Source organism: Limulus polyphemus, unplaced genomic scaffold (genome assembly GCF_000517525.1).
Source record: "Limulus polyphemus unplaced genomic scaffold, Limulus_polyphemus-2.1.2 Scaffold592, whole genome shotgun sequence".
NCBI lineage: Eukaryota > Metazoa > Arthropoda > Merostomata > Xiphosura > Limulidae > Limulus > Limulus polyphemus.
The window spans coordinates 379,342-407,017 of record NW_013666202.1 but is presented as its reverse complement, the minus strand read 5'-3'; the positions used below and the strand labels follow the sequence as shown (position 1 = coordinate 407,017).

The 27,676-nt window shown below is 30.6% G+C and overlaps 1 protein-coding gene across 10 annotated transcripts in view; it reads left to right on the top strand.

The window, feature by feature from the left end:
* The window catches only part of LOC106459323 (PDZ and LIM domain protein Zasp-like), a 78,845-nt gene that overhangs the window by 36,997 nt on the left and 14,172 nt on the right, over window positions 1-27,676 (top strand). For 2 of the 10 annotated variants that reach the window (XM_013918934.2, XM_013918942.2), the window contains exons 3-11: window positions 6,785-6,887; window positions 8,032-8,213; window positions 8,593-8,777; window positions 10,324-10,450; window positions 12,982-13,067; window positions 14,305-14,401; window positions 16,001-16,039; window positions 18,509-18,659; window positions 24,522-24,656. In XM_013918934.2, coding sequence (XP_013774388.1) covers window positions 6,785-6,887; window positions 8,032-8,213; window positions 8,593-8,777; window positions 10,324-10,450; window positions 12,982-13,067; window positions 14,305-14,401; window positions 16,001-16,039; window positions 18,509-18,659; window positions 24,522-24,656 — 1,105 coding nt within the window. The remainder of the gene's footprint in view (window positions 1-6,784; window positions 6,888-8,031; window positions 8,214-8,592; window positions 8,778-10,323; window positions 10,451-12,981; window positions 13,068-14,304; window positions 14,402-16,000; window positions 16,040-18,508; window positions 18,660-24,521; window positions 24,657-27,676) is intronic. The other 8 variants (XM_013918938.2, XM_013918943.2, XM_013918944.2 and 5 more) reach the window with 6 other exon arrangements.

The following is a 27,676-nucleotide window of genomic DNA, read 5'->3' as shown; positions in this document are numbered from 1 at the left end:
ACACAAACTACCAGTTAACTGGATTTATTTGAACAATGTTAAAATATTAGTATGCCTAAAATTTGTAATTTTTATCACAAGTTTAAGACTAATTAGTTTCTAATGCTTCACGAGCGTTTGGGTTTAAACCATAAATGTTAAAATACTGTTGTTGTTTAGTAGACTTGTTTGTTTAGCGCAATGGGCTAATCTGAGCTGTGGCCACCTTAGTAAACTTTCTTAAAGATCAGAAGATATAATTAGTTTTATAGTTATTCATCAGAATTTTCCTACATTTCAAACTAGTTTGTAGAGACGTAAGGCACTACTTCACAATGTGATTCACGTATTTACTACTTATTACTATACATTTTTAATTGATTATACGCCCTTTATAAGTTAATGAATATCAGTACAGTTATCATACTTTTATAACACTCAAGTCGCAGCTTTTAACATGGTTTCAGTTGTAGGTGTAGGTTAATAATGTAGATTAGGATGGCAAAAATAAATAAAAGAAACAACGATGGTATTTCGTGTTGCACATCTTCGTATAGACACACTTCACCTGCAGTATAAAACGCAACCGTTTTGTATTCTTCAATCAAAACATTTGTAGCTTTGGACTATAGATCTTCGGGTCCGTTATCTAAAAAAAAGGAAAAATGTAATTCGTAATTTTTGGCTGTAGGTGCGTTATAAAGGTGACAGTCAAATCTCACTATTCAGCCAGACTGGAGTGGCCCAAGAGTTTATGGTGGGTACTGTTATCTAGCTGCCATTCCTCTAGCTCACAAGTAGGGACAGCTAAACCAGACAGCCCTTAAGCAGCTTTACATGAATTTTCGAAAACAAACAAAGCATCTGTGATTACAAACGACTGATATATTTTTTGTAGTATTTTGAAGCCCCCCAGTAGCACAGCGGTATGTCTGCGGACTTTCAACGCTAAAAACCTGGTTTCGATTCTCGTGGTGGGCAAAGCACAGATAGCCCATTGTGTAGCTTTGTGCTTAACTTCTAACAAACAAAAACAAACATTATTTTGAACATATAATTTATTACAAATGTCAGCCTATGATGCTTTCCATAAACAACATTATTAATTTAAGGCTTTTCTATTATTGAAATAAATGATAAACTTCGTTTGCAACTACCAACCTTTTGCGTAATTCAGACAAATTATTGCCTACATTTGAAAACGTCACTTCTGCCATTTCACTGAGGATCTTATAGAAATGTAATATGCGCATTGTATTATATTTAGCAAATTGGGTGTTTTTTCATATTATTGTCATAAATACTATAAGAAGTATAACATGAACTGGGCATTAATACGTAATTTCTAACGCTACCCTGGTAGTTCAACATGGCTTCTTATAACTAGGAGTCATAATTTCGAATGGCACCCTCGTGACAGATGGTAGGCGTGAAGCCATTATGCATAAGAATAGGAACTTATTCATAGTCAACAGTATCATAATGTTCAAACGACGTTGATAATTATGAAATAACTTTGAAATGGGATGTTTTGTCTGTTCTTATGCATAGTCGTTTCACTCCTACCATCTGTCACTATAAAGAATATAATTAAAAATTTGGCCTTCCTAGTGCAGTATTTTACTGATTTATGTTGCTGAAGGTGGGTTGTTTGAATTATTCGGAAGAAGAAGAAAAAAAAGTTTAGGCCACTTAACGAAACAAACAAAAACGTTTTATTTCTTCAAGTTTCTTGGTTAGCTTATGATATAAATAGTTTCACTTTCTTGTCGTTTTTTCGAATTTATATTTCTTTGTCAAAACACAAGCTCAGTATTCCCAGCACTGAAATAACTACTTAACTTACAATAACAAGCAAATTGAATAAATCATTCACTTATTACTCATTAACTAACTAACGAACTCGCTAACTCAATAACTCCTTCTTAACAGACTAAACACACACTAGCCTAATTCGTTTTTGTTTTGTTATAGAGCTTTGGAGAAAATTCCAGACATTACTTTATACCTCTTTCTGGGTAAACAGTACAACACATTTCAAGAAACGTCTAGAGTGATGCCAATTTTTAGGAATTTGTTTTAGTGAGATATTTGAAAAAGTAAACTTTTATCGCGCGGTAAAGTGCTGTGAACGCCTAAGACGGGCGTCTTCTAGGTGTATGTGGGGGCATGGTCCCCCAGAAATTTTTTATTCGCTGGTGCAAGTTGGTGCATTTCCTGGATCAATGTGATGCAGAATTTGAATTGAATCCAGTCGATAAACCAACCACAGTAAGTTATGGAAAGCTGCTACTTTGACTAAAACAAGATTTTTTACTAACGAGCGTGAGCGTGAGAATGGGACCCAGTACTTGAGTGTCGGTTCCTGTGTGTTTAAATTAAAACAACAACAAAACAATCAAACAAAACACAGGCTATAACAGCAGTATCAGAAGTTAGGTCTTCCTGGAACCACCTCCTATTTCATGTTTTCAGAAACTAAGGTGCTACTTCTGTGTAAACCACGCAAACACGGTCTTGGCTAAAGGAGTATCAGATATACATATATATGCAGGCCCACCAAGGGCCCACAAAAATGCCCCAACTTTAAACTCGACTTTTTAAAAATTTGCATACTCTTAAGCTAAGAATCCAGAGACCAGAAAAACTGATGCGAAATTAGTCTACAAGCCAAGTTCAAAATGGAAAATAGCATAACTTTAGACTGAATAAAGGAATTTCCTTCAAACATAGTTATAGCAATAGAACATTCAAAAACTGCTGGTAATGCTATTGCAACTGACACTAAAAACAAAGATTTAATAATAAAAACATTTGCTTTAAAAAAGGCACGAAAAGCATGTTTCGTTTAGTTATCACAATTCTGCATTACTGAACTCATTAAAGTAATTCTTGATAATGTGTTTAAACTTTCAATAAATTATCCAATTAAATGAACAGATTTTTCATTTTTTCTTTTCTCAAAATGATATTATCGATTGTTAAAGGCCTTTGTCCACGGAAAATTTCACAAAGAAAATCGGCACTTAAGCCGTAACTTAGTGGTATTAAGACTTAAAATATTGCTAAAATTACTGAAAGTCTAGAGCTTCCCTCTTGGTCTTCCATCAGGGACTCAGCTCCTGAATCCCTACGGGGTCCGGAGCGACCCTAGCCCCGGGGCCCGCCGCCTTTCTCGACGGCCCTTTATATACATTCTTGTTTAGCTAGAGTAAAGGAAATCAACTGCTAAATCATTATGAAAAAGAAAAATTAAACGATGAGGAAGTACAACTGAAAAATCACAACATTCTCGAGAAATAGCTTTTGCTTAAAGTTAAACATGTAACAGGTTAATTTGTAGAACATATAAGTAACGCTGGTCTCTTTCTCATATACAGTTCCGATGTTTAACTTCACTTGAAAAGGAACAGAAATAGAAATACAGTATTTGTTTTTAGACTGTGAAAAAGTAATTCATCTTGATAGTCATGTGTAAGGCATTTAGGCACGATTCCAGCAGCATTCCTCAAAAAAATACTTGCTTAAAACTATTTATTACGGCTTTCAGTGGGATAAAGAAAATAACATACATACAACATTTCGCCGGTCTTTACCCAGCATCATTAGGTAACATACAGAGCCCAAGAACAGAAAAAAATCGGTGAAACGTTGTACGTATGATATTGATAAATTGTTCAGCCCTTTGCTTTCACTGTTTTATTACTTGTCAACTTCTGAAGAGATAACGGGTGGTACCAGGATGTTTGTTAAGGGGATGTTAATTTCAAAAATTTTTCTTTTGTTGTCTTCTAATTCTTTATTTCAAATACAAGTATTATCTGGTGAAAATCTGTTTTATATGTTTCTATTGAATTCAAATATGTGTGACGAAGGACGATTATATTCTTTCAAGCAAGTTCCTAAATTTCACCTATGTACGTAGCATTTAAATCATTTATTGGTCTATATGGCTTGGGTACTTAAATTCTGTAGATGATTTACTGTACAATAGAGTGGCGTTTTTTACGTCGCTTTATCAAATTTCCAGTCAAAAGTAATATAAACTACAAAGCAGCTTTTCAACGGAGTATTATCATAGCTGGAACTAGCTGTGGGGTGGGGGACCTCCCGAAACTAACGGCGACGGCGTTCATTAATCTAATTATAGATTTGGCCCCGTTATATATCTCATTGCCTCTTAAATATACACTCACTTCGCCTTTTCGGGTATATCGTTACCTTCAGTTTTTGTTTTCACCTCATGGCGGGAATAAGGCTAACAAGAAAAACATTATCACCCCTCCAAAAAAGCTTCTCGTTTGTACTGTTTGATTCTGATAAAGCCAGATGCTAATCTGAGTGATAGTAAACACCAACTGTTGAATTTTTTCCATTCCACATTTCTATTCCTCAATAATTAGTTTGGCACATTTCATTATTAAGTAGACTGCTTTTCTTCAGCAATGTCTGGCACTTTGCAGAGCTTCCACTGTTCCAGTATCAAACAAATATACTGCGAAATAAACTTTGTTTTATGATGTGTTAAAGTAAAGTTCTAAACTATAGTTATGTTGCGTCATCGAGATCACGTGACTATTCTCACGCCCTCTAGTTTCTAGAACTATCTTGTTCCTTCATGAATGCCCTAGCATTTACTAGATAGGGTAGTCTGGTATATATATAAGAGGGTGACAACGTGACGCAATAATGTGTGTATAGACAGTGAGTAATTGAACTGCAGTCCGAGAGCACGAGAAACGTTCTTTGAGAGTTATAGCGTTTGTTGAAAATAAGTGTATCTTAGAGTTGTATTCGGAAAGAATAAACCAGTTTTATAAAGTAAGGACTTGTGTCGCTAAAGTTTCGTCGGAACGAAGTTACGGAAAGTTAATTAACAAACTGAGATGTAACAGTTAGTTAGAAGACTAAAATTTTATTAAAATCACAGCTTATTAGAATGTTATAATACAAGTAGTCAGGTTAGTTAAAACACAGTGTAAGCTCTAGGTAGTTACAATGTCAACTTTAATTACTAAAAAGTCTGCTAGATTTTTAAAATACATTTCAAAAATATTGTTGAACTCGCAGTTTGCCAGAATATTAGAATACAGATAGCCAGGCTAGCTAAAACATAATGGAAATCCCAGCAACATCAGTTACAAGCAGCTAGTTAGAATCTTAAAAATACAGAATAAACAACTGCTAGCCATAAGGCTAAATATTGTTAAAATCACAGCATGCCAGAACATTAAGACACAGTTAAAACTACAGATACTCTGGCCATTAAAACATAGTTAAAAATCACAGCTAGCCAGAATGGTAAAATATAGGTAAAAACCACTGGTAGGAAAAATAAATAGTTAAAACCACAGATACTTAAAAAAACAAGTGGAAGAACTGCCTATGTTGGGATGGCTTGGATTGTTCATCGAAATGTTATTTTAAATATCTCCTTAATAGGTCATCAGAACTTTACAATACTATACAATGTTTCCTTTTATAACAATATCTATGTAATGACTGAGTCATAAGTTCTGAGGATGTCAGTAAATATCATAGCAAAAAGTTTGAATTTCTTGTTCTTTTTTATTACATGATAACTCAAAAACCAAAACAATTGTGTCAACCAATTTCACTGAGTTTACATAGTTTCAAATGGAGTATCTGCCTTTATAAGTATTATTACTAACTAGTATTAATTAAAAAAAAAAAAATTCTAGTGTAAACAATGTTATCATTACCCCTTGAAATTAGCTTTCTTACAGAAATTTGGTGTTCTAAATATTCCAGTTTGGAACTTCATTGTATTTAGAACTTGGCTATAAATACAACCTCCCTATGTCTATTAAAACACTGCATTTAAAAAACAAGCAAACAAATAAAGAAAAAACTTTTCAAGGAAGGAAGTAAATGTAGGGATGGCTAATATCAATCCTTCAAAAACAACGTAAACAAGATAGTAGGAATGACATTTGCATCATCCCTACAAAATAGCTCAGGCAAGAATTAACATATAGCAATATATATAACTATTCAATCACAATTGAGTCTAATCCTATTTTTGACTGTTAATATTCTGCTATACTGTGTGCCTGTGCTATTATGTAGGGATGATGCAAATGCCATCCCTACTATCTTATTTGCATTATTTTTGAAGGATTGATATTAGGCATCCCTACATTTACTTCCTTGTTTCAAAAGTCTTTTATTTAATCATTACACTGAAAGTCATGGGTAATCAGGACATTAAACCATGCTTAAAACCTTAAAACTATACAGGTGGTCAGAATATCAAGATGGAGTTAAAATCATAGATTATTAAAAAACGTTAAAATGCTGTTAAAACCAATGAAAGCCATAGCAATAATAAAGTATGATTCAAATTAAAAGTGTGATATAATTAACTAGAATTTTAAAAAAAATTGGATCAAGTTTTTGTTATCTTTCTTTCCAAGCTTTCTGTTTGTTTTTTCTTCTATTATCCCCACATTAATTCCATTTCCTCTTTTGTGTTTCGTAACTTTTATCTTCCATTACAGAATTTTTCTATCAGCTTCTCCATTCCTTTCATTGTACTTTGTTTAATTATAATCTAATCTTTTTTATTTAATGACCCTTCATCTTTTATAACAATCTCTTTACTATGAACTACTTTTGCTTTCCTTGTGCTATATTTTTTATGTCTTGTTTTTATTTAATTCTTATTTATTCTTTCTTTATTATTTAGTTATTACATATTTGGTGTGTGGTATATCGAACACAAAAACAGTAATATGTTACCATGATTTTTCCAAACTGATATTATGTATTGTTTACAAAACAGAGGAGGAATGAGGATTTGGAGACCCACAGTGACAGTTGGTGTAGACTCTAGTAGCCCTGATGTCAAACCAGTCACCAAGACATCTCTGGCTGCAACCAAACAGGTAGATCTAACTGTTACTTTTTCTGTTTACCAAGGTGAGAGATAAGCCAGCAGTATTCCTACATGGGAGTGAAACAAAGAGGCTGCATTAACAGAATGACATGTTATAAGAAGAATGGCTGTACTGTATTGTTATAAACAAAATTCTCTAACAATATAAACAAAATAACTTTAGTCTTTGTAGTACTACATATAATCAAAAATGTCTTACAATATTTAAATCCTATTTGTCTGCAGATTTCTTTCCCAAAGTCCTTTTAATTATCCCATTACTAACTTGGAATCAGCAATAGATAAAAATTGCATTTTAAATATGCCTTTTCCCAAGGGAATGGAAAGCAAAACAACATCTAGAGTCAAATGTGATTTCAAGTCACAGTGCTTAACGAGCTTAAGCATTTTACATCATTGCAATATATTTGATTTGTTGTATACAAACATCATTTCAACTTAGAAGTTGTGGTGGTGAACAAAAGGCTCCCTAAGCAGTGCCTTGTGACAGACAAAAGAATATGTTTGAAATGCTATTTTCACACACCTCTGATTCACAATCCACATGAACAAAAAAGGAATTTGAAAAAACATCTGCAGTCAAATGTAACTTTAGTCACTTTTGTTAAGCCTTAAAAGTCTCATTATTTTGCCAGCCCAAGTTTTACACAACCTTTAAATTTTGTTTATGAACAAAATGACCTAATAGTTTTATTTATAAACAAAAGTATCTAAAGCTAATTTTATATACTTTTTTAAATGCACACAGCCAGAATAACTTAAGACTGTGCTTTTTCTGACCAGAATTATCATATAATGTTATCTTTAAACTATTATATAACAGTACTGTTCATGTCACAATGGAAGTTAAATGACATTGCTGTTAATAAACAGAATTACTTAACAGTGCAAGTCATAAATTTACCAAACTATATTGTTACTAAATATAATTGCAAAATATGAAGTAATAGTATTCTTTTTTAAATAATATTTCCTAAGGGTATTGTTCATAAACAGAATCAAACAAAAATACTGTACTATTTATGCATATGATAGATCTACTGATCTTTGTAGTATTTTTTGGGATATTGGGATGTTGAAGTTTTATAATTATGAATAATTTCTTTTAATTGTGCTCAACATTATTCATGTAGGAGTCTTTGAATATCGGAAGCAAACATAATGTAAGTGCTAAACCTTTCATCACTGGAGAGGACGGACAGATGAAAACAATTGTCCACAACCAGTACAACTCTCCAGCCAACATCTATTCCATGAACAACATTACTGATACTCTTTCAGCACAGACTGAAATCTTGACAACTGGGGCCAAGGGGTAAAAAAAACAAAATTTTTATATTAAGTTAGGTTTTACAATAAAATTTTAATCTCTTTTTTTTTTTATTTCCATATTGTCATAATAGACAAAGGTAATTTAATTTTCTAATTTTAAGATTAAAACATATTCTTGTTTCTGAGATATTAAACAGTAAGGTAAAGTACAAATTGGTGCCACAAGTATGTATTTCATCTGAACTCTGTGGGTTTTGAAAGATCTGTGATGAATTTCCAGTTAGAAAAATTCAAGGTGGAATATGTTTGATTATCTGCAAACATTTGCTTATTTTGTCATTTTAATCATATAATAACAATAGTTTCAGCTATTCTAAAGATAACTACACAACATGAACTGTTTGTATGCTCTTTTTATATAGGATCAATTTTATGAAGGAGCAGCAGCCTGTGAACAAAGATTCTGCTGTGTATAGGATGGTGCATGAAGAGGATATCCCAGTTGCCACAGGTGAAGATGATGAAATGAGCTTTCAGGGGATATCAAATCCCAGTACCCAGTCCCAAGCTTTTCGTAAACTCCAAATGGCTTTAGATAGGGGGGAAGGTAAGCCTCTGAATCAGAGGGAATGATTACAGAAAAGTTTAAAAAATTCTCATTTGTTTTCAGTCGCAATATTTCAAAATTGATTCTTTAATTTTCTTGAAACTGAATTATCAAAAATGAGTAATATTTAGTTTTCTAGAAATCTCTTAGTTCTTCTTGTAAAAATGTCCTTTTCAACATAAGTACAGCTGAAACCAGAAAAATGAACATTTTACAAAGTATAGAATGTCTCCAGATTTTTCAAAATTTGAAACATTTTTCTTTATAGATGTATACCTTAATTTTGTAACTTTAATTTTTTGCCTCAAAACTTTCATTATTTAAAATTGACACATTGAGAAGCATTATCACTGTGTACAAGGATAATTCCAGCTAAAATCCTCAGGTAGTATTAGAATGCTTCAGTTTATATGTGTTTGGCACTTTCAACTCTTTCCCTCTGATTCAACTACTAGATGGCTAACAAACTCTTCATGGGAGTAGTTTCCACTCTTGTACTTTTCAGTCAGTAAGTCCATTATTTTCTGCTAACTAATATCTCTGCTTGCTTTTCTCCTGTAGTTGTAGGTGTAAGTCTGACCTAGCCGGGTAAGTTCTGATTTATTTATTGTTATTAACCCTGCCTGGTTTTTTAATTCCATAGAACTTTTATTGTCTCTTGTTTCATCTCTGAAGATATGTATTTTATTTATATTTTATGGTAATATTTTACATATGTAACCTCAAAACAAACTGATAGAAACAAATAATTTTTAGTTACTAAATAAATTTTCTACTTCAAACAGTGTAAAGTATTTTTAAAATACTCTTACAGTATACTTTTTTTTTCACTTAAGTAGTTTTTGATATGAAGTTCAAGTAAATGACAACACCTAGCTAGCCTGAGTAATGTAAGCTAAAATTGATTAAATCTGTAATCCTAAGCTAGTTGTATGTTTTTTTGCTTAATATGAGCTTGTACATTTCACAAAATATAAGATTATATCTGCTTTATGGTAAGAAGCCCTGTTTTCTATGTCTTTTATTATAATTGGAAGATAATGTTAGCAATAATTATTGTTTGTATTAATATACAGATAATTAATGGTTTAAGACAGTTTTTGATTTTCTGAAATGATTATTTAAGTTTGAGTTGATAAATTCTACTGTTTGATTTCATTGATGGTTTTCATAACTATTCTTATAAACTTCAAACAATATATTACACATTTGTGTAATATTTGAGTATTTTTACAACTATTTTAAACACATTATGGATGCTAATTTTCTTTTAAAATCAGACTCTGAAGGCTTAGATTTTTGTTATATAAATATATTCCATTTAATAATAGATTCAAGCAATTGTAGAAGGTACCAGAGTATTAGACATTTGTACTCTAGCACATAATTTGCTCTAGTATCTTTTAGTATTTTTAGAATAAGTTTGTTCTTTGACATTAAATGTAGATTTTTAGTTTTTAAATTGTGTTATTTCAGTTGGTATATTTTATTTAGTTAATTTTGCAAATTCCATGTAGCAACTATTAATTTGTTCTTTATTACATAGAATCTCCTACTCCTGCAAGTGGAACAGTAAAACATGTGGAAGTTCCTAAACCAAAACCCCAATCTGAAAAACCTGTAGAACCCTCAGCCAATCAGAATCTTTGTGCTGAATGTGGTCGTCTAATTGTGTAAGTCTTCTCACCATTTATTTGTGGTTGTGTCTTGCTCACATAGAATTAACATAAACATTTCTAGTCGACCTATATGATTGAGATAAGGGCTCATATATCAGTTTCTCCATTTCACTGAAGTACATACAGTATTATGGGATCAAGTTTGTAGAGATTATTCAGAGCTAAAAGAATGATGCTATGATCTGAAGGCTTTACCTTTTCCTCATTTATTAGTCAGAATATAAGTGGAAAATAAAACTAAGTTTGTTTGTTTTTTTTTGCTCTGGAAAATTTCACATTATGGATGTGTCTATAGAAAAGTTAACTTTGGATTCCTTAATTATTTATTATCAACAATATATAATTATAAGTTTCTGTGTCAAACTCAAGTAGTGGCTATTAAACAGTGTACTAGTAGCTGTGACAAGACATTATAGCATATGAATTAAGACATATGTTTATAAGGTTATGTTGTATAACAGAAAATCCTTAAGAATGATGACCTGCATACGGTAGTGAAGTCTTTAGATTTTTAAAGTTTTTCATCTGGAGCATATAGCTACACATATTCAAGATAGTATCTTAAGACACTGTTAAACTAATAATTATATTTTGTACAAATTATATGATTATTTTATCCAAGTAACTAAATTACTTTAGGAAAATAAAAATAACCTATAATAAAGCATTAATTAGAATTTTGAAGTAGTCACATTTTTCATTACTCTTTACAATATCAACATTTACAAAAACTTCTTTATATTGTTGCTTTCAAGATTAGCTTAAAAAATATGCATATCATTGAATTTTTTACTTTTTATCAAAGAACATATATAGTGTTTTTTGTGGCAAAACACTCAAATTTATACTTGAAATTGACAAGACCATTTCGTGGGCTTAAGCAGTATCTTATAGAATGCAAAATATATTAAATTATAGTTTTTGTGGTTAGATAGTTCTCCGTTATTCTGTATACAAAAAGTTTGCTTAAAGTTTCCATCATGCAGTGATAAATAACCCAACTTAACAGAGTGAATACTTGGTTGACTTTCAACTTATTAAAAATAAAGGTAATACTTTATTTGTCTTAAACAGAATAAATCTAGAAAGAGATGATGCTCTGCTGACCCTGAACAGGATAACACTTAAGGTGATATTCCATTCATTCTAAACAAAAATAAACTAAGTTCAGGTGATACTTGTTTAACCCTGAATAGAATCAGGTTGCAATGCCCTGAATAGCATTGAACTAAGTATACCTCTTGCTATGTTGCTGAAAAGAGTCAAGTTAAGTAGAAATTATGATTTTTTTCATCTTGAATAGAGTCAGAATAATAGAAACGATTCTCTGCTTGTCCTAAACAGAAATTGGACAAAATAAATGTACTACTCCCCACATTTCTGGAGAAAGTTGAATGTGCTATAATGTACACATTTTATGGAAATCAGAAAAAAAAAAGCAAAGTACTCTATTTCTCCTATCGAAACAGATTCAGATGAAATGGATATTCACACATGTTTGACCATAATCAGGCTAAGTGATACATAATAAACTGTTCCTCCTGAAAAAATTAGACCAAATAAAGATGACGCTCTGATCAATCTGAACAGAATCAGGCTAAGTGTGTTTACTCTCCTTCCAAACTGAACAGAATCAGAAAAAGTGAACATGTTTCCTTGCACTGAATTGTGTATAATGGATAAGTTACTCTCCTAAGCATAATCTGTCTGAGTGATTGTAATACTATGTTTATTCTGAAAAGAGTCAGAATAATTGTAAATAATACCTTGCTTACACTGAAGAGAATTAGACTAAGTAAGGATGATACATTGTTAATTCAGTACAGGAAGAGGTTAAGAAAATTATAATCTGTTCATAATGTTACTTCAGTAAGTGATGCAAACAAGTTTAAAAATAAAAGTGAATCTAAGGCATATAGATTGCTTTAATAATAAATAACATGTAAAACAAAACAAAAATGTTAGTAAATGTGAGGTAACTGTAGATGATGTGCCATGTTGCTTCTGACTCACTGTATTGTTTAAAATATAAATAAGTTGAAAAAAGATAGTAGTGTCTCCAATGTGAACAAGAATTGAATATACAGTGTACTGAATCTACTTAGTCCAATTCCATCTAGGATAAACAGAGTATCACTTGTAGTTAGTTTAATTCTGTTAAGGATGAATAAAGCATCACTTCAAGTAAGTTTGATTACCATCAGAATGAACAAAACATCATTTCTACATAGTCAAATTCTGTTTATAGTAAACAAAGCATTATTGCTATTTAGTCTAATTCTGTTTAGAGTAATGAGAGTACACCCTCACCTTAGTTTTCCTTTGTTCAGGGTGAAAAGAGCATCATCTTTACTTAATTTGATTTTCTCAGATACAAGTGAAGTAAATATTCTTCCACTACATTAAATCAAAAAGCTTTTTTCTTGAACTTGTTTATATTGTTTACTAAAGTAATGGTTGCTTTTTGATTTAGCATACTGGAAGTATACTTACTATACCCCAATCATAATGTTATATAATTTCAGTGGAGTGTTTGTGAGGATAAAGGACAAGAACCTTCATTCAGAGTGTTTCAATTGCAGCACTTGTGGTAATTCATTGAAAAATGCAGGTAACTATTAGGTTTTATAATATGGATTTACTTAATTTCATGCTGAGAAAAGTTATATGTCAACATACTTGTAAAACTATTATCATAATTAAGCTTTTTATGACCATTCAATTTTTTATCATGCTGTTATAAGTATTCCTTGTAATGGACATCTCCTTGAATAAGGTATTCATATTTTAAACTCTAAATAAATCTTGTAATCTAAACTGGTTTGTAAAGAACTAACAGTTATTTTGAAACAGAACTTTTACCAGATCACTAACCTGAATGGGAAACTACAGAAGTTAAAAACCTTACTGAACCCAAAAGTGACTTATAGCTCATGTGACTTGGAAATTCTAGGGCATGGTTTTAAAATGTATGTCACATGTAATATCTGGTTTTGTGAAAAATCAAAACACAAGTCTGCTTATTCAATGCTTAAAGGTACATTTCCTAAGACTGATAACAACCAGATGTTGGACTTTTAGAAACACTTTATATTTAATTATGTTTTTTTTATGTTATACTTTAGGTTCTCAGACTTTTCCTTCTAAACACTGTGCTTTTAAGTCCCTAATGTTGAATAATTAAGTATATTTTATTTTCTATAAGAAATTTGTTTTTCAAAAGTTTTGTAAAGGCTGATGAAACTGTATTTTTCAATAGTGAATCAATAAGTAGCAGCTGAAATGTAGATTGACTTTCAAAGGTTCACAGTCCACAGTAGAATATATAGGAAGAGATTTTGCAACGTTATTGTTGCTCAAAGGGTACAATTGCATCTTTGGTAAAGCTCCAGATTTCAGAGCTAGAAAGCAGGGTTAGAATCCATGCAATACCACAATAAATTTCCCACACTTTAAGGTGTGGGTGCATCATAAGAGTGGAAGTCAATCTCTTGGCATGGGTAGTTGAGTACTGCTGAGTGGCTGCCTTTCTTCTGGTCAAAATTAGGGATGGCAGCAGAAAGCCTTAGAAGCTTTGCTATAAAAACAAAATATTGTTGCTCAACAACCATGGTTTGTTTTCATTTTGGGAATTATTTAACTTCCAGACAACCATTTATTATAGTCAGTTATTTGGCAGCAAAATTTGTCTTGAATAGACATATAGTTTTGTGTATGTATGTATATGTGTGTGTGTGTGTGTGTGTTTGTATCATTACAATAATATTTCATTCAGTAAAATTAATAAAACACAATTTTTTAATAAAATTTCTGAACATCATTTAAAGTACAATTTAATTTTTCTTCAGGATATTTTAACATCAACGACAAACTGTATTGCGACATCCATGCTAAACAAGCAGCCAAGATCATAGCCCCAAATCTTGAGGCAGTACCAGTAGCTCCGTAAGTTTTTTCACCTTTTTAGTGTAAAAGAAAACATCCCATACCTGTGGTTAAATTATTAAGTAACTATTTTTTAGTCATTTGTTTATTCTTCTTGATAGTTTTATCAAATATATTCCTTAAAGTTCCAATTCAAACATTATGCCAAGAAATGTTTTGTTCACTTATTTGTATCATATCCTGTGTATGTCAATTCTGTAATTGTGTTATGGTTTTCTGTAAGATTATACAACAAGAACTATAGTCCATAAGTACTGAGGTACATCAGTGTTAAAGCCTGTAATTAACTCAACTGTGTTAATAAATACATTGGGAAAACTTGCATGAAAATTTCACTTCTATTCATGAAGCTTTGTTGATCACATTCCTTGGACACTTATGTAGTGACTTCTATTATATGTTAATAGTCTACACTTTTCTTCTGAAAATGATTTAAAAACCTGTAAAAAATATCACTACATCTCTTTTAAATGTTTATTTCAATATAATGCATGATATAAATTGGCTGATACAGATTAAATTCATGTTACATGAATATCTTCTTTTTTTATATTTATATTATTTAACTTTCCTCTTACATCTACTTGTTATGCTTTAAAAATTTTTAATTTTAGTATTTCGTTTTATGTTTTAATCTTAATTCATATAATTTTAATGTGATAAAATTGTAAAATCCTTAGAATGTGTTACTTTATTCTCTGATTTATTTAAGTATATATATGAACTCTGGCTAAACACTTGGCAATAACTGTAGTATGTTTTATTTATTCATATATCTCTTTTTCTTTATGAAAAATTTGTTTCAGTAATAAACATTTTGAATTTTACTGAGGAAAAAATGTAAAAATATCTTTCTGTGAATCTTTCTCAGAATGTAAATATAACCAATAAATAAACAATTTTGCATCATATATATAATTACAGCAAATGTCATGTCACGTTTTAGAAGAGCTTGAAGCAGAAAGGATGTAGATACATTTTTAAAGACTGTATCTTTTTAGGAAATTATGAAAGGAAGAATAGAAAAAACCTCTTTATAAGCAAAATATTATCTCTAAAATTATGGTTTCTTAATCAATTGTAACCCATAACAACTGTCTTCATAAGAGTTGTCATCAAAAAATGAAGCTGTGATCATTGCCTATTGATGGGTTCTTAAAATATATGTAAGCAGTTTACTGTTATTCAAAAATTGAAAGGGAAATGGCTTGTAGTTTGAGGTGAAGCAATAGCTAAGTTCTGCTGATCTAAACTTGGGTTAGTTTAGCAACCACTAGACTCTTGGACTTGTCTAATAACATAAGCTAAGGATGAGAAGCAACTATAGGTCCAAGAAAGATACTGATGATTGTTAATCAACAGAACTCAGTAATACAGATGTTCAAGTTTTTTAATAACAGCAAAGGTCTGATAACATGATACTATGTTTGTATGTTCAGTAGTTCACTATTTGTCAAAAAAGTTTTTAGTCATAACACACTTTACTAATGAAGTTTCAGTCAGAAATGTTTTATTTGACATCATAGTTAAATGGATAAGTATAGATATTTTTCTTGCAATAACTAATATTGGTTGTTTTATCATCGGTTTTACTGGAAGTGGTCCAGAACCAATTGCCAGCATTATGGAGGAATCAAGGTTAGTGTAAGGAGCCTGGAATCCCAATTCAAAAATAATCCCATGTTTCAATCAAGTTCATTTAGAACATTGAATGTATTTTTCTGGTAGAACAAACCTTTTGTTGTTGTTGTCAAAAATAGTAGAATGATTCCAGAGCTACCAGTGCCCTGCAGTGTAAGAGATTCCTTTTCCATACAAGCATGATATTCCTGTATGTCTAATGCTCTCCCCAAAATATAAAAATATAGAAACTTTACCTCAAAAAAGGCAATTTTTCTGAGCCTATGTTACCATATAAAAACGAAAAATTCGTAAAGTGCATGGTATTTTGATAATTAGTGACTTTTTAGAAATATTAGTTTTAGGTTTCATCATAATTATGAGTTATAAAACTATTTTTAGTTCCCATGGTCTTAAAACTTTTTAGATATGTTAATAACTGTAATAAAAATATTCATGTACAACATGGATCAAAAATTTTTTCTCTTAGAACCTTCCAGTGCTGTATTTTTTAATCTCTAGAAATAAAATATTGAAGTATCTTCCACAAAATATGTCCCACTTACTTTTGAATAAGTAACAGTGAAATAGCTCATATTTTGTAATTGGTGTATGGAAGCAGTCATAGTAGTGTGCAGACTAATTGCTTGAATGTTTATTTAAATTCTGTAATTATTGTTGGATTCTAATGACCATTCATAATTGATTGATTAAGTAAATGTGTTATGAAACATACCTATCAGAAGATACAATGTGTTATAAAGTTGGTATTTGGAAAAAGAGAGGAAATTTTAACTTATTATAGCTACAGCTTACAATATTTTACAATGTTTATTTACTATAATAATTAATAATACTGACACAGAGCACATTAATGTGAGCCGTGAACAACTAATTAGGTTTCTCTACCAAGAGTAACTTCTCATTTATGAACTTGCAGATCTTACAGTGTAATCAGTACCTTTTCTATGGTATTCTTCATTAAACTTTAAAAATGCAATAGCATGAATTATAAAAAGCAAAAAATGCAAATAATTTTTCAGAGGATTTGTAGTCTCATAAAACTAGTATAAATGTTTCCAGATTGTTCTTTTTAACCTTCTTTATCATTCACAATATTTATTAGGATATATGCTTATATAATTTTTTATACTACTTATTCATCTGAAGCCATATTGTTACATCAAAAGGAGATCAAGGACTTCTTTTCTCAAGTTTCAAAATATAAATTTTTGTCTTTCATATACTTTTGTAAAATACATTTACATTTTATATATGTAATAGGTATATCAATGATACTATAGATTTCCTGGGTAAATTAATTTCTATAAAAATACCATTATAAGTAATATCTATTATGAACATTATATATAAATTAAACGTACATGTTAACATTTGTACCTTAGCTTTATTGATTACAAATACTATTGTAATGGTTAATTTCTATAGTTGGGTAGGTTCTTTTGGATTATTCCATAAAAAAGAAGAATGTAAATGTCAGTCCATTGAGTGATAAACAAAGCATTTTATTTCTTGAACTTTACATTTTATAATTTAGCTTAACTAATGTTCATTAGTAGAGTTAACTTCAAACTAGACATTAATACAACAGTTTCACTTACTTGCCATTTTTCTATAAATGTATATCTTTAATACTTCATTGAAACACAAACTTAATATTCACAAAACTACAGTAAAAGATAAACTGATTAACAAACTTATTAACTCAATAGTAAATCCACCACTGTAAAAGACTCAAAATATCAATCAGTAATTAACTGTGTCCCACATTTTATACTGTTCAGATCCTTTCCTTTGAAACTCCCTTTAGCCAGTATGAATATACAAATGTTTGGATTTTAAAAAATACACACACACACATATATATCATAGGCTATGTATTATTCTCCTCATTAAGCAGTTGTTAATTAATTGTTAACAATACAAAAGCATAGATTATTGTAAATGAACTTGAAGACTCAGATTAAAATATGTTCAATCTTCTTTTTCATTGTCAAATCGTCCTTAGATACTAGACAATAAAAAGTTTTTACTAAATGGGATGTTTTGTTGGATTGCAAGTTAAAAATATCAAGATTTTGTAAAGCTGTGTTCAATATATTTTTGAATTTCCTGAAGAACTATGGACTACTTTACTTTGTGAATATCTACTTTGGATTGTTATCAATAAATTCACATTAAATATTTTCAAATCATTTTGAAATAATAAACCTAGAGAATCACTTTTACCAATATTGCTAGTTCAAACTTAATGGAATAAATTAATTAATTACACTTTACCTCAGAAATTCTATTCTTTTTAGTACGTATTCTTATTTTTTAAAGTTTTTTATACTTTCATCAATATCTATTTCTAACACTGAAATGCTTTCTTTGGAAGTTACTTTGTTGCATCTCTTCAAAAATTAAACCTTAATTATTTGCTGTTATTTAATTTCAATGTAATGTTTTTTTTGTTTGTTTTAGTGGATTTTCAATCCCCTCTGATGCTCCTGTCATTGGAGTTGGCCATACCCCTCCTGCTGCTCCTGAAGTAACTTCCAAACCAGTTTTGACAACACCCCTAGCACCTACTACTCCAACAAGTTATAGCAATGTGTCTCCCATACCGTTCCATGTAGGTTTTTACTCTTGTATTTTATAGAAATAGAGTAACAATTTAGTTTCAAACTGTGTTATGTAAGAAAAATATTTGTTCTGTAATAATCATAATTTCAAAGTACAAAATATATATTTTGAAAACATCATGCATGAACATGAATCCAAACATATAAGTACTTCTGTCAGATTGAAAAAAAATTAAAACAGAATTATATTTTCCAATGTTCTGCATTGTGTGTACCCACCATAATTAATGCTGTAAAGGTTAAATTCAAGTATTTATTTCACTTTAAAGTCACCTAAAGATAAAGATAAAATACTTTTATTACACATAATTGAGTTTTGAAGTTATTAATTTCAGTGTATACTGCTTTCTTCATTCTGATACATAAATTGTAATAATGAATTGGATGAAGAGTAAATAAGTGGCATCATATGACTGAAATTCACACTATACTTTTAGATTAATAGTGTTAAATGCATGTTTACATTTTTACTGCTGACTTTCCTATGTTCATTATAATAACAAACATCCAGTTAATTAAGTTGTAATTTAATGTCAATAAATAAGTCAATAACTGTGGTACTCTCCCTCACTATTTTTATGTTTAAATAAATTTTGATTGTATTAACTTACAACTAGCTCATATGACAGAACACACTGGCTGAAAAGCCTTGGTTCAAGTATGGGTATGTATGGGGGTTGTCAGTCGTAAAATCTCAAGTTATTGGAGAGAAAATATGTATTTTCTCAATCACAATTCTATTGAAGCATGAGAAAACCAAAACTGTCAGTTGAATTTTTTTTTTTCATATTACTTATAAAATCCTGCTACTTCACATGACAGTAACCCTTTTTTGTTAGTTCAGCCAGTCAATATTTTAGTGTTAGTCTCTTATGTTTGTGGGTCCTATATCTTGGTTAACATAAGTTTCAAAGTTATGTATTAGAATTTGTTAACTATTTCAGTTGGTTTATGATATTTCTCTTTTATAGTAAAGATGCCCTGCATTTGGTGTAGTTTTTTTTAGTTAAACACATACTTCTATATTATTATATTCTAAAAGCGAGTGCGGTTAAGGCTGTTCAACTCTCCATGTAGAATTAGCATTGTTTCACTTGATTTGGTGACTTGAGTAATTGATGTAATAATTCATTCGTCCTTATCAATTCGATCTGAGCTCACAACTTCAAAGGTATACACTTTAGGTTTGGACAATTCTCTCATTTAACTGAGGATGATAAGGTGAAGTGCAAGTCTTCACCACACCCAATACCGTGTAAACATTTGGCAAAAATCTGACTTGAAATTTGCTTCTTAATCAACATGTTCTCTTCTGGTGTTCAGAGAGAGATATTCACTGATCATCTAATATTTTGATGACGAGTTTGAACATTGATATCAGTCACCACATATGCTTCAGTCAACTTAGTGAAATAACCAATTACCATCAGGGTGTAATTATTGCCCTCTGTGTTTTTTTTTGGAGGGTCTGGTGATATCCAAAGCTATTCTCTGAAATGGAGAACCTACAATTCACTGATGGAATTGTCTTTGATGTAGACAATTCTTTCTATGAGTTGTACAAGCACTGTAGTGTCTATACTGTTACTACAAATTTGCAGAAATGCATCCAGTAAAACCATCTTTGCAGGTTAGCTGTAGCATGAGACACTTCCATGGTGTTTTTCAATCCATGTACATCTTGGAGATTTTGGGACTACTAGCTTCATAATTGAGTTATAATAATGATATAGTACTCTCTCACATAACTGTAACTGATCAAATTACAAGAGGTTATGGAATTTAACACTACATTAACTGGTCTGTGATGGTTGCACTTGCATCCAATTAGTTCCCAAGCTATATCTAGGTCCTTTAACTCTTACATCATCTTTGGTATCCATTCATCGGTAGAATCTTCACTATTGACATGATTTGTTCTTGCAGTTGAGACTTAAGATTTCACAGCAGCACTATGTCCAGGTTATGGATATTCTACAAATAGAAAAAACTCTTCTGCCAGCAAGAACATCCATCTGTATTTCCATGCTGGAGGTCTGATCGGTGTTGTATGATGAAGTTGTACTCCTGTAACATTGGGATTCAACTTATAGTCATACCTTCCAATTTTCTATATTTCATCAGCAATTTCACTAATGTATAATCTACTCTAGCAGTAAATTTGATGCCACACAGATATGGCAAAAGTACTTGATGAATATTACAGGTGTAAACATTTCTGTTCTTTCTTCATTTTACTGTAAATGCACATTAGTGTTCAACTCATATATGATATACTTTACACAATATTTTGTACCTGTTTTTAGGCTCTTTGATACTACTTGTTACTAACACCTGTATACATGATGAATTGAACATCTGGTTTTGGTTAAGCTAACACATTTCTCTGACTTCTTTCAGACCTACTTGTTATTAATATTGAAACAGCATATCCAGGTTTTTGTTGTGAGGTTCTACATAAATAAGACACTTCCCATTGAAAACAGCATGCTACGAGCTCCATAAATTGTTTGAAAGCATCTGGCAAATTACAGAGACTGAAATACATTAAAGAAAGGTCCTATAACATTTCTTGAAAGTTGAAAGTAGTTTTTAGTCATCCAGCTCAACCTAAAAATAGCCAAAGACAAGATCTAGGAAACTAGACTAGTAGGATACTATCAGTGCATCAAGTCATCTGTTTGCACATAGCAAAGGAATGAATCAACACACATTACTACATCAATCTGAAATCCACACAGAACTGTAGAATACTTCCTCACTTTCTAATGGCAATGACCACTACTTTTTGAAAGTTGAATGATCCTGTCCTTCAACATCCAATCTGTCTTAGTGCTGGCTATATCCCTGTGCCACGATTGACCAAACTGTTCACCATTGTGACAGGTATCTCTTCTTTCATGATGTCTATAGTTCAGGGAATCTCCCCATCCACATTATCAGCACAGGTGGAGCAGCAGGTTCAAGTTATCACTGCCACTTGGCTGGAAGCCATTCATACTGAAAAGAGTCACTATGTGGTATCTGTATCCAATAATGTGGGGTCATCATAATGTCTCAGGTGTAGCGACAACAACGACTGTTGTAGGCTTCTGCTTTGATAACTTAGTTGAGGTTACTGCCTTGACTCATGTTGTCACTGACACAGCTTCAGCTAGAGAAATAATAGTTCTAAAACTGAAACTTTGTCATATGAACTTGATAAGGACTCATTCCATAAAGTTTTTAATCAGAATATCTTCTTGGTTGGCTTCTTCCCTCCCTGCTGGTGTATTCTTTACAGTGTAAGCATCAATGCTTATCAGCATATGCAGCTTACTAAGTTTACAAGCACTAAATTCTGTCTGATACAGACTTGAAAAATTAAAAATGGTAAAATTTTAGTATTCAGAAATAAACAACAGTATTGAGATATCCTGTTCTGCATAGAGATTGTTTATATGACAGGATAAATAGTATTGTCAACTCTTATTTTTGTCTTTGATACTAGACACAAGTTTATGTTTCTCATCTTGTAGTACAAGTTGTATGACTCTTGTTGACTCTTGCAGTATATTTCTGTATTTTTATATGCCCTATTTTTAAAGTGTGAAATTAATTACTGTTTGCTGGCTTCAGAATAAAGGTATTGTTGACTTCCAACTGGCTTTCTTTTTAAAGTTAGATATGGGTTGCTTTTTTCTGGACTCTTACAGTATAATTAGTAATCAACTCCTGTCTGTATATCTCATTCTCCCTGTGTCTTAAAAGCTATTTATAAATAATGTTAGTTTACTGACTCTCATAAATAGTATCATTAACCCCTATTGTTGTCTTTAAATCTGGACGTGAGATTATGTCATTTAAAGTCATTTATTGACTCTTTAATGAAACACTTTAATACACAATCTTAATTTACTGCTTGTAAGGTTTTATATGTTTTGTAATTTATTTTTTAGATCAAACATGCTAATGATTAATTTATAGTATGCAGATTATTTAAATTTTTAATATTTATGTGAATTTTAAAAAGAAAATCTATAGTCAAATGAATAAGTAAATTGTAAAGCTCATTACCAACTAAAACATTTGCAGAAACATGGCATTGAATAGATAATGTTAATTTTTGTTTGTTTGTAGACTAATTCTAAGTTCTTCATTTATTTAAGATAATGTTATTAATGAAGTATGATTAAAGAAAACAACTTAAGTTTTGTTTTAGTTTTTCATGATTGTCTTATGTTTATTGAAACTAATCCGAATTATATATTTAAAACTCCTTCCAAGAAATTATTATGATTTTGTCTTGTTTTTCTAAATAATATATTTGTTTTGATTTTTCTGTTGCTTTTCATTTTTGTTTTTCAACATTTGCTGGGTTATAATTGCTTCTCTTGTTTTTATCCTTTAAAATAATTGCATTTCATACTTATCATTATTGATCTGGTGCATGTTTTTTATTATATTGCAAAATAAACATTTCAACAAAAAATTACCATTTTTTTGCAGCACAGTGAAAATTCTAAAGCAAAATGTTTTTGGAGATTGTGTATTACTTAACATTAATTTTAAATCTGAATGAGGATCAACCTAATAAATATTATAGCAAGTCTATTATTTTGTTTTAGAATCATACATATAATCTATAGAATAATATCTAAAATTCATGAATAAATGGCTTGCATTTTAAGTTTAGATAATTTACATTTTGTAACTCAAGGAGAAAATCTAACATGGTTGCATCATAAATAAAGCAGTGGTATGAAACATCGCCTGTTTTTACCTGCAGTTTTTAGCATTATCAGTCCTTATTCATCCAGCTAAGTCAGTAATAGACTAATGCAACTTTATGTGAATTTAAAAGAAACTAAACTTTAGGCCATTATATGTATGTGCTCTAAAAATTTTGCCTTTAATATTGTATAACATAAATTGTAAAATATAATGACATTACTGTTAAGTATTTAAATAACTGGAAGCACCACAACACACACACATAGTTTACACAGTGAAAGATAGCAGAGAGCAAGTTTTCATAAACAAAAATAGCAAAGAGAAAGAAACGGATGGCAGTTCCATTTAGCAACGCTTTTTATACAGTTACCCAATGAAACTGCAGTGGACTATAAAAATGGTACTTTGTCATGATTTTATTTGAATAAAAATATCAAATTATAACAGAAATTGATTTCCAAATACTAATTCAAAGAATTTATGAGTGAAAGCAAATAAAAATATCTAATAATATGTCAATCATACCAGCCTATGTAACAATTTCACCCCCTAGTGACTCATCAATAAGGTTTTGATACCTGTGGTGAGAAGAGCACATATAACCCAGTGCATAGCTTTATGTTTATCAGTAAAAAAAAAACAACTTTCTCATTTTAACTGCAATAAATATAATTAAGTATCTTATAATATAACTTAAACTTGGAAGAGAACAGATCTTTAATGCTGAAATAATAAGGCAAAACTTCTCAGTTCATGTAAATTTAAAAGATGTATAGACATAAGATTTTTGCTGTATGGTTTAAGTTTTTTATGTCAGCCAGCATCTAGCAAAAACTTCTTCAACTTTAGGCTTATATAACAACTGGATAATTTTTACAATGGTTTTATGATTTTTAAGTTTATTTTCGAAATGTTAAAAGTAACAAACTATGCAAAAACTTGTGTCCATAAATAAGAAGGATCATGCTCTTGAAACATTGTACTTTCATATCAAGGTAAAGTAACAGCTTAATGTTAATAGCTTCTACATTATACAGATCTAGACAGCCCTTCAGTGAGTAGTATCTATAATTAAAGGTATTTACATGTTTATAACTTGATGTCACCATTCCTTCTTCGCTGTTGCTAATGTCCTCTAGCGTAGCACCTCAGAGGTGCACCATGTTGATGCACCTACAAGCCCACAGCCCCTGCAGTCGCCACCAGTTTTCGTTCCAATAAGTGGCCCTCCTTCAGCTGACAGGCCTGGTGTTTTCCCTGCTGTGATTCCTGAGGTATCAAAACTTCTTGGGAAATCTTTTATCTTTAGCAGTGAATTAGGTGGTGATAAGTTCAAGTTCAATCTTAAAAAACTTGCAAACTTTGAAATCATTTTTGATAAAATCTATTTCTTGTTCATTTGCTACTTAAGTCTATTGTTGATGCTTGTAAATTACATTGGAACTTATATTTTCTTAAATTCCCACTGCACTCACGGAAAATCTCTTTTTGCATATAAGTGATGCTTAGCATGTTTTGGCTGAACATGTAGATATAAAACTTATTTTTCAAACTTTATTCTCACAATTCTATTTAAATGAAAAGAGTATTAATATTCTGAACATTCTAAAAACAAAAGAAGATTTGAATGTTTCATTTTTGTTTTGTTTTTATGTATATATATGGACCTGAATCTTAAATCACTGCCTAATTCCCTTTTTCTGTAGACCTAGGTTTGGCATTCCCCTTTTGATCAGTATAGTGCTCTGTTATTGGTGACATATTACATCCAGCTTGCTTGAAATTATAGAAGATCACAGCACGAGCACACTGCATGTAACTTGCATTATTGGTGTCATAGGATGTTGCAAAGTTTAACAACATAATAGAAGTCTGCCAAATCAGGCATTTTGTCAACTTTTGTTGCATGAGAATTACAAATATTGCATGTATTTAACCATTATCTCTAATGGTGATTATTTAGTTCAACAGAGAGATTGGCTGTCATACAAACAAACAAGCACTTTAACATTATATGTGTGTGCGTGTGTAAGCTTTGTGTATTAATTATGTAAAACATTGATCTTTTAGGCTAACTCCTGAATGCAATGATACTTTAATTTTTACTCTGAATATTGGAATTAGAATCCCGATAAAGCTTATTTGATGTTATTTGAATATTTAAAAGAAGCAGTAGCACACTCCTTGTGTAATGTTTTGCTTCAGTTGCAGAATCCATTTCTGTGTATGCATGACATAGTACAAGCATGACTGTAGTGATGTCATAAGCTTAATGTTATAGGTTATTTAAGCCAAATAGTTTACAGAATATTAGTGCATTGCCTCATATTCATATTTCCTTGTTTTGTTCATTGCTTGTTATAATTTTGTAAAGTAGATTTTGGTTGATAAACTTTAATTGTAATGTTATTTACTATAATAAAAACTTATGCAACATTCATTAACTATTTTAAACATATCAGCTGTATTTTATGATACTTGATTACTTGCTTTATAAATGTTAATTTGATAATATTGTTGTAATTGTCTTTATCATCTTGTAAAGTAAACTGAAGTAATATTAAATATTTATATTTTTATACAAGTTTACATAATATCTCAGTTGTTTTTTATGATATTAAATCATATAAAATTCATGTTGTTATGAAACTATATTATTCTATATGTATTGGTTCATTCAAAATCATTAGTTAGGTTGTTCAAAATATTCTTTTTTATATTTGTCAGAGATTATAGAAACAAATGAAATGTAAGAAAGTTAAAAAAAAAAAAAACTAGTGGGAACCCAAATCACAAACTGACTAATGTGGGAGCAAACAAAAGTATTAATAAGCTGATGTTAAGAAACAGACTAAACAGTCTTAGGTCAGAAAAATATTAACAAACCTGGGTTTAGAGAAAATATTAATCAGTCTGAAGCCAAGGCACAAACTTATCAGTTTGGGATCTGAGAAAATGGTAACCAACATGAGGTAAAGTCACAAACTGTCAAATTTGTTAACAGAAAAAATTTTAATTATTGTGATTCCACTTATTCCAGAAAAACATTGGACAATTATGATAATGTTACAGCTTTTACTTTTATTATTCTCTCTTAGAGATTCTAGGTATCCTTATAGCACTTTCCTTTCTGTTGTTCTGTCACTATGACCTGGGATGTCCTTGTAATACTTTCTCTTGAATTTTCATCACAAAATGGAGTATCCTTACAGCACTTCATGTTATAGTGTCATCATTATATGGGATATCCTTAAACACATTATACTATTTTGTTATAAGGATATGGAGTATTCTTATTAACATTTTATATTATAATGTCATCACAGCATGGAGTATCTGTATAGCATCTTCTGTAGTATTATCATTACAACATTGGGTATCCTTATAGCAGTTTCTGTTATCTGTTACACTGTCATCACAACATGGGATGTCTTTATACCACTTTCAGGTTATACTGTTATCGCAACATAGGTAATTCATATAGCACTTTCTGTTATTTGTTATATTATAATATTGACATAAAGTGTTCTTAAAACACTTTTGTTATTCTATTACCTTAACATGGGTGTCTTTATAGAACTCCTATTAAACTATCATCATGACATAGGGTCTGCTTTCAGAACTTCCTATTATATTGTCATCACTTTGTAGGGTCTCACTGAACACTTCCTAATCTACTGTCATGCAAACAATAGGTATTTATGAACATTTACTGTACTGCAACTTCATCATGACTAAGGGTATTTTTTTCATAGCACTTTCCATTTTGTCATGTTCAACTCTTCAAAAGTATATGACTGTACTTGAATAAAGCTTAAACTAAAACACTTAAAAGATTTGAAATTTTGGTGTATACACAATTTAAAATATTTCTTGCCAAGATGTATGTTAAGCTCATAACATTTTGATCATGTCATACATACTTTTTAAAAGATTTTAATCATGGTGTTTGTATACTTTAAAAGGTTTTGGATAATGATGTAGATATAAATAAAAAAAAATTATCATGGTGTACAAGTGATCAATCAATGATTATACTAATTCATCTTGTTATATCTGTACTTTTTAAGCTTTGTCAATAATTTTTCTTTATAAAACACCTTTATTGAATGTAGTTATCATATAAATTGTAGTTATCTGATTAAGCTTGATTCTGAAGATAAAACATCATACAATCCTCTAATAAAAGTTTTCACTCAGAAAAGCTGAAATTTATATATATTGTTACGTCTCCGTTTGTTAATTAACTCTCCGTAAATTCGTTCTGACAAAACTTTAACGACACAAGTCTTTA